Source organism: Pelophylax lessonae, assembly GCF_965119305.1.
Source record: "Pelophylax lessonae genome assembly, chromosome: 9".
Taxonomy (NCBI): Eukaryota; Metazoa; Chordata; class Amphibia; order Anura; family Ranidae; genus Pelophylax; species Pelophylax lessonae.
This window is the reverse complement of record NC_138776.1, coordinates 142,727,830-142,743,918: the sequence shown is the minus strand read 5'-3', so window position 1 is coordinate 142,743,918 and position 16,089 is coordinate 142,727,830. Positions and strand designations below refer to the sequence as shown.

The 16,089-nt window shown below is 43.0% G+C and overlaps 1 protein-coding gene across 1 annotated transcript in view; it reads right to left on the bottom strand.

The window, feature by feature from the left end:
- Positions 1 to 1,679: 1,679 nt before the first annotated feature.
- Positions 1,680 to 16,089, bottom strand: part of MICU1 (mitochondrial calcium uptake 1) — a 641,385-nt gene continuing 626,975 nt past the window's right edge. The window contains exon 12 of the mRNA XM_082267399.1: positions 1,680 to 2,102. Coding sequence (XP_082123525.1) covers positions 1,942 to 2,102 — 161 coding nt within the window. The 3' untranslated portion in view covers positions 1,680 to 1,941. The remainder of the gene's footprint in view (positions 2,103 to 16,089) is intronic.

The following is a 16,089-nucleotide window of genomic DNA, read 5'->3' as shown; positions in this document are numbered from 1 at the left end:
TAATTTTTGCACCTTCCTGCACATGGACTTTTATTTATAATTTAATATCACCCCACAATTATATATATTTCATGTATTTGTTTATTTATTGAGTGTCATTCTCCTGTTGTGGATATTTGTTATCAGTTTATCACATCAACCAACTTTTTTACTGTATATGTTTTATGCACCTATGAATGCTTCATCTTTTCACTACAGTCACAAAACTTTCCACTGAGGTCACATAACTTATTTGTATCCATTTTGCTTCATCACATTATACTCATTGGAGCGTTTATCACACTGCAACTAGGATTTTGTGTCATACCTAGTTTTAGTACTTTTTACTATTTTTTGGATATATATGATGATTTAGTGAAACAAGCGCAGATTTCTTCTAAACCAGTGCCATGAATCTCTAAACCTCACATAATGTTCTATGATTCATTACAGGCTAAAACAATCCTACAATCTAAATTATTGAAACAATTCACACATTAAAATGACAATACACCACCCATCATTAGTCATACACTTATTTCAACAAAACATATTTTATTGCTTATTTACAATTGCATAACCTTATATCCCTTCTCACCAAATTACATCTAAAATCCTTTATAAGCACTTCCAATTTTCAGTTCAAATATATGGCTAAACACGGCATGGTTCCCTAATAGTACCATAATTAATTAATAGTTGTCAGACAAATTCTATGCACATTAATTGGCATGTTCAGTGGGAATACTTCTGTTAAACCTTTACATAAAGTAAGCTATAATCAGTTCTGCCCTTTGTTAGTGTTTATTGGTGTGAATTACTTGGCAATATGTATCTGAATCTTGAAATGAATTGAAATATGATTCAATGATTGCAGCCAGTAAATGTGGGCACTGTTAATAGTTTTCACCTAAGGCTGGAACATTGTATTGATGAGATAGCACTGATGGAACCTTGAGACTGACATGATCATTGAGAGTGTAAAAAAATAATCTGATGACTAGCGCTCTTGTTACTCTTCGGTGACAGGGTCATTTTACACAAATTATATTCTGTAGATTCTAGAAAGAAACATATAAAATATGTTGCCACTCTTTGGTAACTGTATAATTGTACATTTTTTTATAGTCACTAGGAAAGATAAAATGAAAATAAACAAAGCTAAGACATACTCAAAGACATATAATTCAATGAGTGAAGATCAACACATCAACACAGCCTTTGTAGGTGTTGTACAGGAAATTTCAAACCTCTTCCTATTTTAATTATCCTCCCTCTAGTTAAGTCCAGTCAGGCAGCATCTTCAGGACTGAACGTACAGATGGACCGGACTTTCATCATAAGCATATATAATCTGTATACATTTTCTGTATGTGCTTCAGATATAAATGTAGAAGATGTAGGCAGCGGTATGGACATGTTTGATGCTACTGGTTTGGCTTGACATGAATACCTGTCTGCATGAGTTAAGAACGGCTGTAAAACCTAAGCTAAAAAAGATGCATCTAAACTGAATGATATGTAAACAGCAAGTAGGAATTACGTTCACTTTAGTTAATAACTGTGACTGAAGGGACAAGTTTCACATTATGTTGTAATACGAATCCTTATGCAAACAGGTACTATACAAGTATGTCAAGAGTATGAAAGCTCATTCAAAGGATGGCTTGTGTCCTAACAAGCAAGCATCACATAGTCTTTATGGGTATGAAAGGCAGAACAGTAATTTATAAATGTTCTTTATTAATGTAATTGTATTGCTTTTTGTGTTTTTTTTTTTTTAAACAAAATATATGCGAGATAGAGGGTGGGAAATGTGTGGCACAGTCAAGCTGAGCACTAGCATGTGACAACGCTGATAATTCAAGCATTTTAACTTTTTTCTCAAGGACCAAACTCCTTTACATTTTCAGATTGCAGAGTCTGTATTGTCTTCAGAATCCCAGTGAGGTTCTTTTTTTCTTACGCTTTAGGTAAAGCGAAGTCCCAGGCTGTCTCCTGGGCACACTTCCACATAGCTCTTACAAGGCGATGGAATCCCATATCTTTTGGCTTCTCTAGTCCTCTCATCAAACGCTGCTTCATGATGGCAATAAACTCTTTATTGCTCAATTCTCCGTTCCCTGCCACAAAATATCAGAAATAGATCATTTTATGTTAAACAAGGCTATATTCTGCCAGTTCATCTTTTATTATATAACCATGGCCTCAAAAAAGGTTTGTCTGCAGAACACAACCAAAAGACCCATGCTACACATCCGAAAATGCACTACCAGCTACTAGAATGCGGAGACATTTAGTCCATTCACAGTCCTGGTAAGCATTTGAAATATTTACATATGGAAAGTATGCATACAAGTAGATTTTTTTAAATTGTTAAACACAACAAAACAAATCACTTTAGTCTCTTTATGTAAATTAGGATATCCTTTCATTGATTTTTTTTGCTCTGTGATCCTTTTATGTTCTCAATCATTCTTATGCCTCACTTGACTATCTTTAGAAATCAATATATAGTGACTTAAATATTATCCATACAATTCATCAGCAGAGCTAAGCTAGGCATTTCTGTGATTGTATTTTGACGAAAAAGACCCCAGAGGGCAAAAAAAGACATCAGAGATACCATCAGAGTTGAATGCTCATGGGTTTCCAAGATGGTAAGCATTGGATAGGATGGATTCACATTCCCTTTACTACTAATTGCCCTGGTCCTTCTACAGAGGCTGCAGACACTGAGTAGGGACTCAGACAAAATACTCAGACAAAATAGTGACTGATCTAAAGGCAATGGTAATTTTTTTTACTGAAATAGTCATGTGAAAAAAATATGTACACTCAATGAAAACTGTTTACAATGTCTTTAGCATATTTTAACAGGCAAACATCAAATCATTTTTATAGTGCCTACAAATAAAATAAAATTTGCCATTTATTCAAGAATAGCAATTTCTGATGTGTCACTAAACCCACATCATAAAAAAAAATCATCAATAAATGGTATATTACATGCTATTTATACTCACTCAGTCACTATGAGATTCGTTTTTTGTATTCTGCATAAAACCTGGTTGATCATGCTGCTCTCCATCTCCCCCTTCTGTCCAAGTCCCCAATGCAGCTATGGATTTTTCAGAGCAGTCTAGGCAGCTCTTCACATGCTCAGGTTTCAGTGAGTTTCTATGCTGAGCATTTCCTCCCTATAACATCTGAGCCGCCCATGTGACTATAAAGTCACACTTGTGGGCGTATACACAGTGGTAAATAACAGCTCACTCCCTCGCTCCTTCTACATGCACACTAACCAGCTAAACACAATAGGGGTGGGATATTACATGAAAATATTGATGGAGACTTTACCTCCCTCCTATTCTAAGACACAGGCTAGAGGGGCATGGCACAGTTTGTGACTGGCAGAGATCTGCCAAACCATGTTATTGCCAAACAAATAGTAAAGATTTGATTTAATAAAATGGGATTTTTGACTTACCGTAAAATCCGCTTGTCTGATATTCACTGACAGACACAGCTCCTGATTTTCTTAAACATTTGGTTATACTGCCCCCACAGGAGTAGGACACTAGGTGGAAAAAAAGTCTGGCTACACCTATGGGCAGTCCCAGGGGGTATACTCCCTTTCTCTGCTATAGGTCTGCCTAGTCAGGAGTAAGGACTGGAATCTCTGGTTCTGGCAATTTTTTATTTTTAGATAGAATTTTTTCTTCGGTTTTCTTTCTCCTGGTTTTTCCTGTGAGATCTACAATCAACTGCCGGACTGGGCGATGGGCTGGATAATCTAAATCCAGTGGTCACCCAAGCCTGGCCAACGAGCGCATGCAGAGCTCAACTCCACACTAGGTTGGCCGCGACATAGCTCCACTCTCTGTGCTATAGTTACTCAGTTTTGTTACAAGCAGTGTCAGAAGAATTACAACTCCACAGAGGGGTGGGTGCTGTGTCCGTCAATGAACATCAGAGAAATGGATTTTACGGTAAGTCAAAAATCCCATTTTCTCTTTTGTTCAAAGACAGACACAGCTCCTGATCTTCTTAACCATTGGGACATCTCAAAGCAGTGTTAAACATGAGGGGTGGGAACAGCAAAAAATAAATTCCCAAGGCTAAACTGTAGCCAAGCAGGTAAATAGGAGCTCAACCAAAAGAACTGGAGTTCACCTAATAAAAACAGAACACCCTCAAAGAGGACCAGGTCCTCTAAACAGCAGCCTGCAAAACCTTGCGGCCAAAGGAAGCATCCGCAGATGCCAACACATCCACTTTATAGAACTTTGTTTAAGTGTGAACCAACGACAAGGTGGCCGCCTTGCAAACCTGCGTCACTGACGCCTGATGATGGAAGGCTCAGGAGGCACTGAGGGCCCAAGTAGAATGCGCCTTGACAGGGAAAGGAGGAACCTGACCCTTGATGGAATAGGCCTGAATCACCGTCTGTTTGATTCATATGAAAATGGTCACAGAAGAAGCGGACAACCCTTTCTGTGACCCATCCGTGAGCACAAATAATGAGTCTGATTTCCTAAAAGACTCTGCAGGGGCCAGGTACACCCTAAGGACCACATCCAAGCCATGCAAAGCAGATTCCTTCAGACGTTTTGGCCTGGGACACAGGGAAGGCAACATAATGACTTCATTCAAATGAAAATCAGAGACAACCTTTGGAAGGCACGAAGGACAGAGGCGAAGAACCACCTTATCTCTGTGAACCACCAAGTAAGGTAAACGACAGGATAATGCCACCTATTCTGACACCCTGCACGCAGAGGTGATGGCCACCAAAAAGGCCACCTTCTGGGACAGCATAAGCAGGGGAATCTCCTGAAGATTCTCAAAATGAGGCTTCTGGAGGACATAAAGCACCAAAGTGAGGTCCCAAGGCGGTAACGGAGACCACATTGGAGGAGCCAAGTGCCGAACTCCCTGAAGAAAAGTACGCACTACGGAATGTGTGTCCAAGGGCCATAGAAAGAAGACTGCTAAGGCCAACACCTGGCCCTTGATAGTACTCAAGGCCAGTTTCTGCTCAACCCCCCGTTAAGGGAAGGTCAAGACCTGAGCCACTGAAAAAAAAGAGGATGAACTCCAAGAGACTCACACTATGCAATGTACGTGTAACGGATCAACTGACACCCCGACCTGGTACATCCATTGACGGATGCTCCTGGTGCTTCCCGAGGGCTCCAAGCACTCCACCAACACCATAACCACCTCAGACCCCACGAACCACCGCAGCTTGGTTGGGGTCTCACCGTCTCTTACCCACCCTGGACCTATGACAAGGCTGCAGGTTCCTGTGGGTGACCCTGTCTTTCCCCAGAGAGTGAAGCAGGAACAAGCTCTTACAAAAGCTCTTACAAGAGCTTAGTAATTATCCAAGGGAGTATGAAGAGCATAGCAATCCCTTGTAGCAGCTTCCCCCAATAAGAGACAGCACTCTAGATTGAGGATGATCGTATAACTCAACTTTATTGAACAAGAAACATATCTTTTATACAGTTTTCCCCCACAAGGTTACCGCCCAGGTGGACCTTGTGGAGAACAGGACATGACATTAACAATCCAATGAAAACAGAGTTTTACACTCCCATACAGTGTACACAATCCCTCCCCTCTGCCTGATTACAGTAGCATATGCAGATGACTGTGTATACAGGCACATAATTAACCTAAACGAATTATCTAGCTATCTGAACAGAACAATGTGAGGTCATTAACATTTAACAATGGGACAGGCACAATCTACATTCCATTTCAATACACAAACAATAGGGAAGCCTGCCAATAACAGTCTGTGTGTCTCTCTCACAGACAAGCAAACAGAATACATATTATCTAGGAGTCAGACTCCATGGCAATGGTCTATAACAGTCTAAGTCTCCCAGTGTAAAGTAGGATTAAATCTTCATATATCCATTAATTATCTGTCTTTCACTCTCAGTGACACTGAACACGTCACAGTACGCTTTCCACGTACGATGGTAGATCTGCCTAGAAGTAGATTTCCTAGCTTTTAACAGCGTTGGAGTCACTGACTCAGACAAACCTCTATCCATCAGCACCTGGCATTCAACAGTCAAGCCAGCGACCGTAAAGCAGGATGTAAGATTGGTCCTTGGAACAACAGATCCTCCCTGAGAGGAAGCTTCCAAGGAACATCGGCGACCAGCCGCACCAGATCGGCGTACCAAGCTCGGCCAGGCCAGTCCGGGGCCACAAAGATGACCCGAATACCTTCTGCCTCAATCCTGCATAGAAGTCTTGGCAAAACCTTGAAAGGAAGAAAGTCGTAAATCAGACGATATTGACCACACAGGGCCACTAGCGTGTCTGTGGCATCTGCCAGAGAATCTCATGACCGAGCCACAAACCTCTGCACCTTTCCGTTGAGCCGGGACACCAACAGATCCACCTCGGGAATGCCCCACCAGAGACACAACTGATAAAATACCTCCGGATGAAGGGCCCACTACCCTTGGTTCAACACCTGCCGCCTGCCAGTTTTCCACTCCTGGAATAGGTATGGTGGAGAGGGTTGGAACAAACCGTTCTGCCTACCTTAGAATGCCGGCTACCTCCAGAGCCGCCAGGACCCTTCTTGTGCCACCTTGGTGATTGTCATGGGCTGTGGCATTGTCTGATTGAATGTGCACTGGACATCCCAGAAGACGATCCGTCCAATGTTCCAGGCAGTCTGATAGCTCAGAGTTCCAAGACATTGATTGGTAGTCTGGACTCTTCCAATGTCCAGATCCCCTGAGCAGAATTCTTGCAGAGGACGCTTACCTAGCCGGACAGGCTGGCTTCAGTGGTGACCACTGTACAATACAAGGGGAGGAAGGATTTGCCCAGCCAAAGTGTTGGAGATCGAAGCCACCATATCAGGGACTCTTTCGTTCCCCACCTCAGCCGATTGTCCAGAGACTACAGAGTCTTGTCCAATTTGGCCAGAATCTCCCTTTGCAGGGCCTCATATGGAACTGTGAAAACAGGACTGCCTCGAAGGTGGACACCATCAGCCCCAGCACCCGCATGCAAGCCCAAAGGGATGACCGCCTGCTGGACAACAGAAGCTAAATTGACTCCTGCAATGTCTGGATTTTTTCCAGAGGAAGAACACTCTGACTTGAGGCAGAGTCCAGAGTCAGACCCAGATAGTCCAGTCGGAGGCTCCGCTCGCAGAAGATCGTCCAGGTACCCCAGTACCACGATCCCCCACTGACGGAACAATGCTAGCACCAGGGCCAACATTTGTGTGAAGACCCGAGGAGCGGAGGTGAGACCAAAGGGTAACACCACAAACTGATAATGATCCTCACCCACGGCAAAGCGAAGGAAGCACTGGTGACCGGCACATATTGGAATGTGAAAGTAGGCATCCTTGATGTTGATAGAAGTTAGAAAATTCCCCTGATGTAGGGACACCACTACCGTGCGAATGGACTCCCTTTCGGAACTTCTGTACCTGCACATAGCAGTTTAGTCTCTTGGAAGTAAAAAAAAAGTCTTGCACTGCCCCAAAGAGACCCCGTAAGCGATCTGAGGACAAGTGCAGGTTGGAAAGGTTAAGAACCTTTCGAGAGGAAAAGATGGAAACTCGATACGCCCTCCTATCAGCCAGATCTTTAAAGGCCGGGAACTCCTCAACAGGAATTAAGGTAGCTTTATTTAACATGGAAACTGGCGAGTCCACTACAGGTGGGATCGTCCACTTTTTAAGCAGGGAACCCTCATAAAAATACTGCATAGCAAAACGCTTAGGGACCACAAAAGTTTGCTTTGGACAGCCCCACTGTTTTGTGATAATGTTGTCAAAGTAAGCAGAAAAGGGGAACACCCTCGCCACTTTGGAGGGCCTGTGGGTGCCAAAAAGGGACCAGTGCTTTAGACGCAGCATCAGCCACATCCTCCATTTTTAAAGTTTCACGCACTGACATGCACGGCTAGAGGATCAGCGTAATCATCCTCACTATTTGAGCACGAGTGTGTGGACGCAGACACAGTAGGGTGACGCGCGTCCGCGGCGGCCAAAAGATTCAGGATCTGATGAAAACAGACCCGGAAAACATAATCAGGGGAGGAAATTGGAGGAGAAAAAAATATTGGACTTTGTAGACACTGTTAGTTAAAATTGTATTCTTTATTAAGAAATGGTTAAAAATTAGAACAAGAAACAGAAGCAGAAAAAGGGGGGTAAAGACCTTAATAATAGAGGCATGTTGCCTCGGATACATATGCATACATAGTCACACATACAGTATGTTACATATAAATATTGAAAACAATAGCGACATGATACATCACATATTGATAGGGCTCAAAGACGATTACAGAAGGAATTACTGAACCGCCCCTGAGTTCCACCTATATGAGCGTTGGTAGACAGACGTTGGATGTAGCCAGGTTGCCCTACATGTTTCGCTTATAATGCAAGCTTCCTCTGGAGCTACTGGTACAGGGGGTGTCTGAATGAGAATCAGGTGATGAGAGGATACAATAAGGGTAGAATAAACCTTGAAAGGTGTAGCAATTAACAAGGGGGTTCTTTGTTTCTGGAGTGTACTGCCAATAACCGCCCAAATGTTTTCAAAGATACATGATTATGTCTTTAGGAGACCAAAAACTTGTCTCCATATGACCAAGATTGTAATGCCGATCAAAAGGTACAATATAAGGAGCCTTACAAAGTATGGTAGTCCAGGAGTAAGAAACACTATAGTAGTAGAGCGGATGCTCCGATACTGACAAGGCAGGAGATGATATGAGGCAGAAATTCACTCCAGCGCAAAGAATATGTGCCCCCCCGGATGGGAAATGCCGCCGTAGCACAACAAACAATCCATTCATAATCAGGGGAGGGCCGTCTACTGAGATCCCGCAAAGGGGGCACCGACCAAGGGCCCACGAATGGACCACCTACTTGACCCCGCCAAGAAAATAAGGGGGTTGCCCTCTGAGCCCCTCTATAGAGGCCCACATAACAGGAAATACGCGCAGGCAGGGTACCCTGATGGTCGCGCGGCACTAAAAAGGGGCAGGTGCCCTACACAATAATGGTGGCATGGCTGCCATCAAAAAATAAGCCGCACCCACAGCACCACCCCTTCCAAGGGAGGCGCCAAGCTGGCCGTATGGCCTAGTAGGCTGTTGCCCCAAGTGCAACTGAGGCACCTGACTCGGCCGCATGGTCTAGTAGACCGCAAGCTGCGGCCTAAATTTTGGTGGACGCCTAGCCGCTTGGGCGCGAGCCCCAGTGGAGCTGACCACCCAGGAGCAGTGGAGGGGAGGGCGGATGCCCAAACAGAGGGTAGTGGCTTTAGCCACCCTCACTGGAGCCCCACATAGCTCCCGACCAGTAGGCTACAAAGCCGCGCCCTATATTTTTGGCTGGATCAGGCCACGTGAGGCGCGGACCCGCGGATGCTAAACCATCCGCTCCCCCAGCCCAACAACTGCAGCAGGGAGCCCAGAGGACATCCCTGCCCTAGTCACCAACCCCAGCGGTGGTGAGCAACTCTGCTCAACCCCCCCGTTGTGCACTAGGAAAAACCCAGCCAGCAGCAACTCCAACAAGCCCCCCTTAAGAGTATAAGGCAAAAGCCACCTCAGAACTTCACCGGGGGGGGCATGAGACCCAGTGACCACCAAAATTTTAGAGGGGTCGGGAGAAAGGAGGGGAACCCGGGGGTCCCACCGTCCCAGGGAGGGGCCCACGTCCAACCCAAAACCCTCCAGGGGAAGAGGGGGGACAGCTACTTACCATACCAGGAACAAAGTGGGCACCGCTCCTGACAGAACAGTGCTCCATCGGAATGGGGGGCTGTTGGCCAGAAGGAACGCTGCGACTCAGGTCGAGGCCAGGTCGTATGTGCCCTCACAAGACTTAACTCGAGGCCTGCGCCTGCTCGCTGGCCAGATGGGGGGGGACCTTCTGGATCTAGATTATCCAGTCCATCGCCCAGTTCGGCAGTTGATTGTAGATTCTCACAGGAACAAAATAAAGATAGGAAGAAGTTCCATTCAAAAGTAAAAAAATTGCCAGGACCAGAGATCCCAGCAAGGAACTAGTTCCTTACTCCTGAATGCCTATAGCTGAGAGTGGAAGTATACCCCCTGGGACTGCCCCATAGGGGTAGTCAAGCTTTATCCTGCCTATTGTGCTTCTCCTGTAGGGGGCAGTATAACCCAATGGTCAAGAAGAAGCTGTGTCCGTCAATAAACAAAAGAGAAATATTTTTATGATGATTTAAAAGGGATACTAAAGTCTCATTTTTTTTACATTTAAAATAAACATATTATGCTTACCTGCTCTGTGCAGTGGTTATGCACACAGCAGCCCAGATCCTCCTCTTCTCGGCTCCCTCGCCAGCGCTCTGGCTCCTCCCTCCTGGTGAGTGGCCACACAGCAAGCAGTTTGCTATGGGGCATCGAAGGCGAAGCTCTGTGTATCCATTTAGACACGGAGCCGAGGCCCTGCCCCACCCCCTTTCTCTCCTCATTGGGCGATTGATTTTGATTGACAGCAGCGGGAGCCAATGGCTTCTCGTTGCAGTCTCAGCAAATGAGGAGGGGAGTCCCGGGGAAGCCAAGACACTCCTACATCGCTGGATCTAGATGGGGCTCAGGTAAGTATTAGGGGGTCTGAAGGGGGCTGCTGCACACAGATGGCTTTTTATCTTAACGCAAAGAATGCATTAAGATAAAAAAGTCTGCCTTTACAACCACTTTAAAACAGTTTATTGACATTAAACGTTTTTACTTTGTATTCCAAAGGCTGTTTTTTTTTTGAACATGTGACCAGCAGCAGAGGACTAGAAGCTCCTCCTGATTATGTTTCCCTGCAGACAAGCTGGGTCATGTGACAACTGCATATCGATTACTCTGATTTTACACAACTACAGTGCCATCATCCACATACAGAAATAGAAGGGACAATGTATATTAAACAGTGTGTGTTTAAGTATCACTTTAAGTACACCTTTAGCCTCAGAAGCTGGTATTTCCCCAAAGATGACTTATTTTAGGTGTTTTTTTTATAACTGTCCACTAAGCTATGACATTAACTGACACCATGTTGTTGTAATTGTGTGATGTTTATGGGTTTCCTGGAGAACTGCCTGTTTCAAATACCCCAGAACATTTCAATTACCAGTTCACAACCCACCATTTCCTCTTTTTAAGCTATTCCTAGTGTATATGCTAGTGTGCTTTGGATCAATATCTCTATGAAAGATACATTTCCACCCCATCTTCAACCTTCAGACAGATGACCTCACATTCTCATCAAGCACACTTTGATATGCAAAATTGAGTGACTGGTTAACTGCAAGCTACCCAGGCCCTGAAGCGGTAAAGCAAACCCAAACCAGGGGATATATAGATATATAGAATATCCACCAAAGTGACCTTGTGCTCTAAAAGTGCTTCACATGAATTAAAGTTTTGTATGCATAAATAATGCTCTAGAAAGTTCCTCAGCCAAACAAACTTCATCTTTAACTCTTCTTAAAATATAATTATCAGTGTACCATTTCCCCTTTTTCCATTGTATCCTCTGCACATCATTGATCCCACTTAGGTGGCCTCCCACCTTATTAGATAAAACTTCTAATACAAAAATTCAGTATCAGCCTAAGGGTCCCTTTCACACTGCTCTGTAGCTAAATGTGTTTTTACTGCCATTTTGCTGTGTTTCAGATACGTTTCAGGTGCGTTTTTGGGGTTCCTGCCCCCGTGAAAAATGGATGTGCGACTCAAACGCACCAAAAACACAAATCGTGGTGCGTTTTCACTGCAAATTCCATTAATTTAAGAGGGAAGATGCATTTTTGGTGCAGTTTTTAAAACCTCATCAAAGATGCAGCATGCAGGTAAAAAAACAAAAACTGTGGATCTTTAGACTCAATATACTTACCCCTATAGGGTTAAATATTGAGATGAGCCTAAAAGTTTTCCTAGAGCCCTAATATGCCAGTCTGTTAAATCTTTCTTTGTTTTTCAACTTCTTTTCCTCCTTTCCTTCCTTCTTTCCTCTTTTCTTGTCTGTTCTCTCTTGTCTCCCCTTTCTTTTTTAGCCCAGGATAGCTTTGCCTAATAATAATAATAATAATAAGATATAAGGGTATCTCCCCCGCAAATGCCAGTATGCCGGATGAAAGTTTTTTGGCCTGGTGTGACTGGAATGAATAGAGAAAACATACGAGTGATAATGTAATATAATTTCTCTTTCTCTCTCCCCTTCAAAATTAGCTGGAAATTCCTAGTTCTTACCAATAGAGGACGCTAATTGACGATGTAATCGTCTAATTGAATTAAGGTGAAAGCTCTCACTATAAATAGAAAGGAAGAAACAACGTCAGTATTTCCCCGACTAAGCGTACGTAACGTATGCGAAGTGCGTTGACGTAAGCAGCGCGAAGGGCCCCTGCACTCCAACTTGCGTTCCACCACTGCTAGCCTGCGGACTTCCGGTTCCGGTTGACACTCAGATGCCAGTCGGCTAACCATGATCCGGTTTAGGAACCTAGGTGTGTGATATACGGGACGACACCACTCTGCCACGCTACTAATGGGACACTTACACGAGAAAATGGGACCGGAGTGAGTCCAGGACTGGGACCTCCCGGCAGAGGTAGGAGAATGGTCGGGTGCGGAAGAGGGGTAAGATATCCCAAGACACCCTAAACCAAATACTCTGAAACCTTGAGCTGCCTATACATTTACCCATTGATATTCTACTGTGGCGAGTTATTACAGTGTTCATCTGCCCAGCATCACTATCTGACGATCGAGACTATTATATTTACCATTCAAGGAGTTTTGCTCCCTGTAATACAGCCAGGGAACTATGTGGCTGATGGCTAATCAGACTCTGACTACTCATTGATTAATTCATGTTTTTACCTTGGCCACATTCAACCGGTGGAATTCAGTTTCCTAGGACAGTAACAGTACTGACACTAATTAGACTGTGTCCAAGCTATCAGATTCAGTCATCATGATGACACCACACTGCACTTGGTTTCAGTTTGTGATTTTCACTAAGGGCAGTTTTTCTTTAAAGGGGGGGATTACCCCTGAACTGAAATATACGGAAAACTTCTTCAATTAACTATTTACCTTGTTCATGAAAGGTGCATTAGTGGAGTGCATGAGAGAGTGAATGGGGCCCGTTTTATGTGCTCTAGACATCTTGTCATCTAGACAATGTTGTCTTTTTGTGTTCCACTGGGTGTCTGGGTGGTATTTTTTACCTCTATTTTTGTAAATCATACCTTTTGCTAGTACTTCAATAAAATTTTTGCATTTTATACCGTTGATGGTTCTCTGTTACAACTATTACTCCTGAGTACCCCCCACTGGGGGACCTCATGGACTGTATTTTTTGTATGTAGTCCAAGAGCCTGCCTGATTGGATAAAGCATGATTTGATCGATGGCGTGTCCGCCTAATATATAGTTTTGGTAAATCTAAGGGCTGGTTCACACTAATGCGATTGCAGACATCACATGCGATTTACAACGCATTGCTGTGCAGATCACATGCGATGTCTGTGAGATGCAAATTCAGCCATACAAACTGTATGGCCGAATTTGCATCGCATTTGGACCAAACTCATGCAGGATCCCTTTTTTGTCCGCACCAGAATGGGATCGCATGACTGTTCACACCCATGTGATCTGATTCTGCAAAATCGCAATGTATTTTGCAAACTGATTGCGGGGTGTCGGTACCTTAACATACACTTCGCAATCAGTTTGCATAAACAGGCTACGATTTTAATGCGGTGGGAATTTGCAGCAAATTCGCACCACATCTAGTGTGAGCAGGGCCTAAAGAAGATCATACAGAGATTGTACAGCGTATGGCCACCTTTATACTCCTAAAATACCTAGCTGCACTTTTGTGCCATTAGTTAACGGCACACCAAACACAGAAGCAAACACACATTTCACCACATGAAAAAAAAAAAAAAACTGTGACAAACGCACAGTATAACATTTGGAACCTGCCAAATGTCCCATGAGCAGGCAGTCCTAACTGCACTGAAAACACATGCTTTGCTTTTTAGAAACGTGCTGCATACAAAAAGCACTATAAAAAAACCGCACCACGCTACGCTCATAAAAAAAGATTCTGCAAAAGAAGTACACTCATGGTATATTGGTACATAAAGGAGCTGGAATTTTGAAAAATGTGAAGTGAACTTATCCTTTATATCTGGTCGTCTAGTCTATGTAATCAGTTATTCTACACATTAGCAGCCTTCTCAACAAACAGAAATTAAAGCTGTTACTTTTTAGAGACCTAAACAGCAATGCTATTAGAAATGAATAAATATAAAGAAATGTTCTTGCTTGGATCATGGATCATCTTTAATTGTTGATGTAAATCCTAAAAAAAAAACATAATGGACAACTTTGTGTAACTGATTGTGCATGTTCTTGCATCTATTGATACTGTACTGATCTCTCATAGAAGATAGGACATTGGTTTTGTTAAAAAGAAAATAAAAGTAATGGAGTAGCTTTGATTCCATTAATCATATGTGACTTGCATAAAAGTTGCCAACATATAGCATCGCATTATGCATATTAATGTCAAAGACTAGTTACAAAGTGTATCATTTTTCTCTAGTCAATTAAGGATCATTTGACCAAAGAGCAGCAGGTATTTATTTGCAATGAACTACTAAAATAGTATGAATTGGGAAAATGGATGTACTAAATACCATGCTGTTTAACATCTAATTAGCTTCATTAAAGTGTCACTGTCTTTGCAGACAATTTTTCTTTTAACAGAATTGAAATAAAAAATAAATAGTATGCTGTGTTTTATAGAGGTAGAATATCTAGTGGATCCAGATGCATTTATCAAAGAATGTGCATACACCGATCAGCCATAACACTATGACCACTGACAGGTAAAGTGAAGAATAATGATTTTATCATTACAATGGCACGTGCAAATGGATGGGATATATTAGACAGCAAGCAAACATGTTATCCCTAAAGTTGACGTGTTAAAAGCAGAAAAAATGGGCAAGCTTAAGGATTTGAATGACTTTGACAAGGGCCAAATTGTAATGGCTAAATGACTGGGTCAAAATTACTCCAAAACTGCAACTCCTGTGGGATGTTTCCAGTCTGCAGTTGTCGGCACATACCAAAAGTGGTCCAAGGAAGGAAAACCAGTAATGGGATTTTTGGCAGCCAAAGCTCAATGATGCACGTGGGGAGTGAAGGCTGACCTGAGTAGTCCAATTCAATCGAAAAACTACCGAAGCTCAAACTGATGAAAACGTTAAGGCTGGCTCTGACAGAAAGGTATCAAAACACACAATGCACTGCAGTTTGTTTAGTATGGGGCTACATAGCCGCAGACATGTCAGGGTGTCCACGCTGACCCACATCCACAGTCAAAAGCACCCACAGTGGGCATGTGAGCATCAGAACTGGACCAGGGAGCAAGTGTTGGTTTGCCCTCCAAATTCTCCAGTTTTCAATCCAATCGAGCATCTGTGATATGTGCTGGAAAAATATGTTTGATCCATGGAGGCCCAACCTCACAACCTACATGACTTAAATGATCTGCCACTGATGGCTTGGTGCCAGAATTTACAGCATACCTTCAGAGGTCTAGTGGAGTCCATCCCTAGATGGGTCAGGGCTGTTTTGGTGTCAAAAGGGGGACCCACTCGATATTAGGTGGGTAGTCATATTATTATGACTGATCTAAGTATATTATAATAAAAGAGCACTCCATTCAACAAACTTATTACATGGACAACATATTCTTGTCCATGAAGTTAAAATTATTATTAAATTACAGGATTTATATAGCGCCAACAGCTTGCGCAGTGCTTTACAAAATGAAGGCAGACATTACAATTACAATACAATTTGGTGCAAGAGGAATCAGAGGGCCCTGTTAGTTTGAGCCTACAATCTAAGAGGGAGGGTCAATTGATATACAAAAAAAATAACTGTGAGGGATGAGTTGATGGAGAAAGTAAAAAACAGTGTAATCAGTAAAAAGCAAGATAGGTTTCTTTAAAGTGAAGGGTTTTCAGGGATCGTGTAAAGATAGATAGTC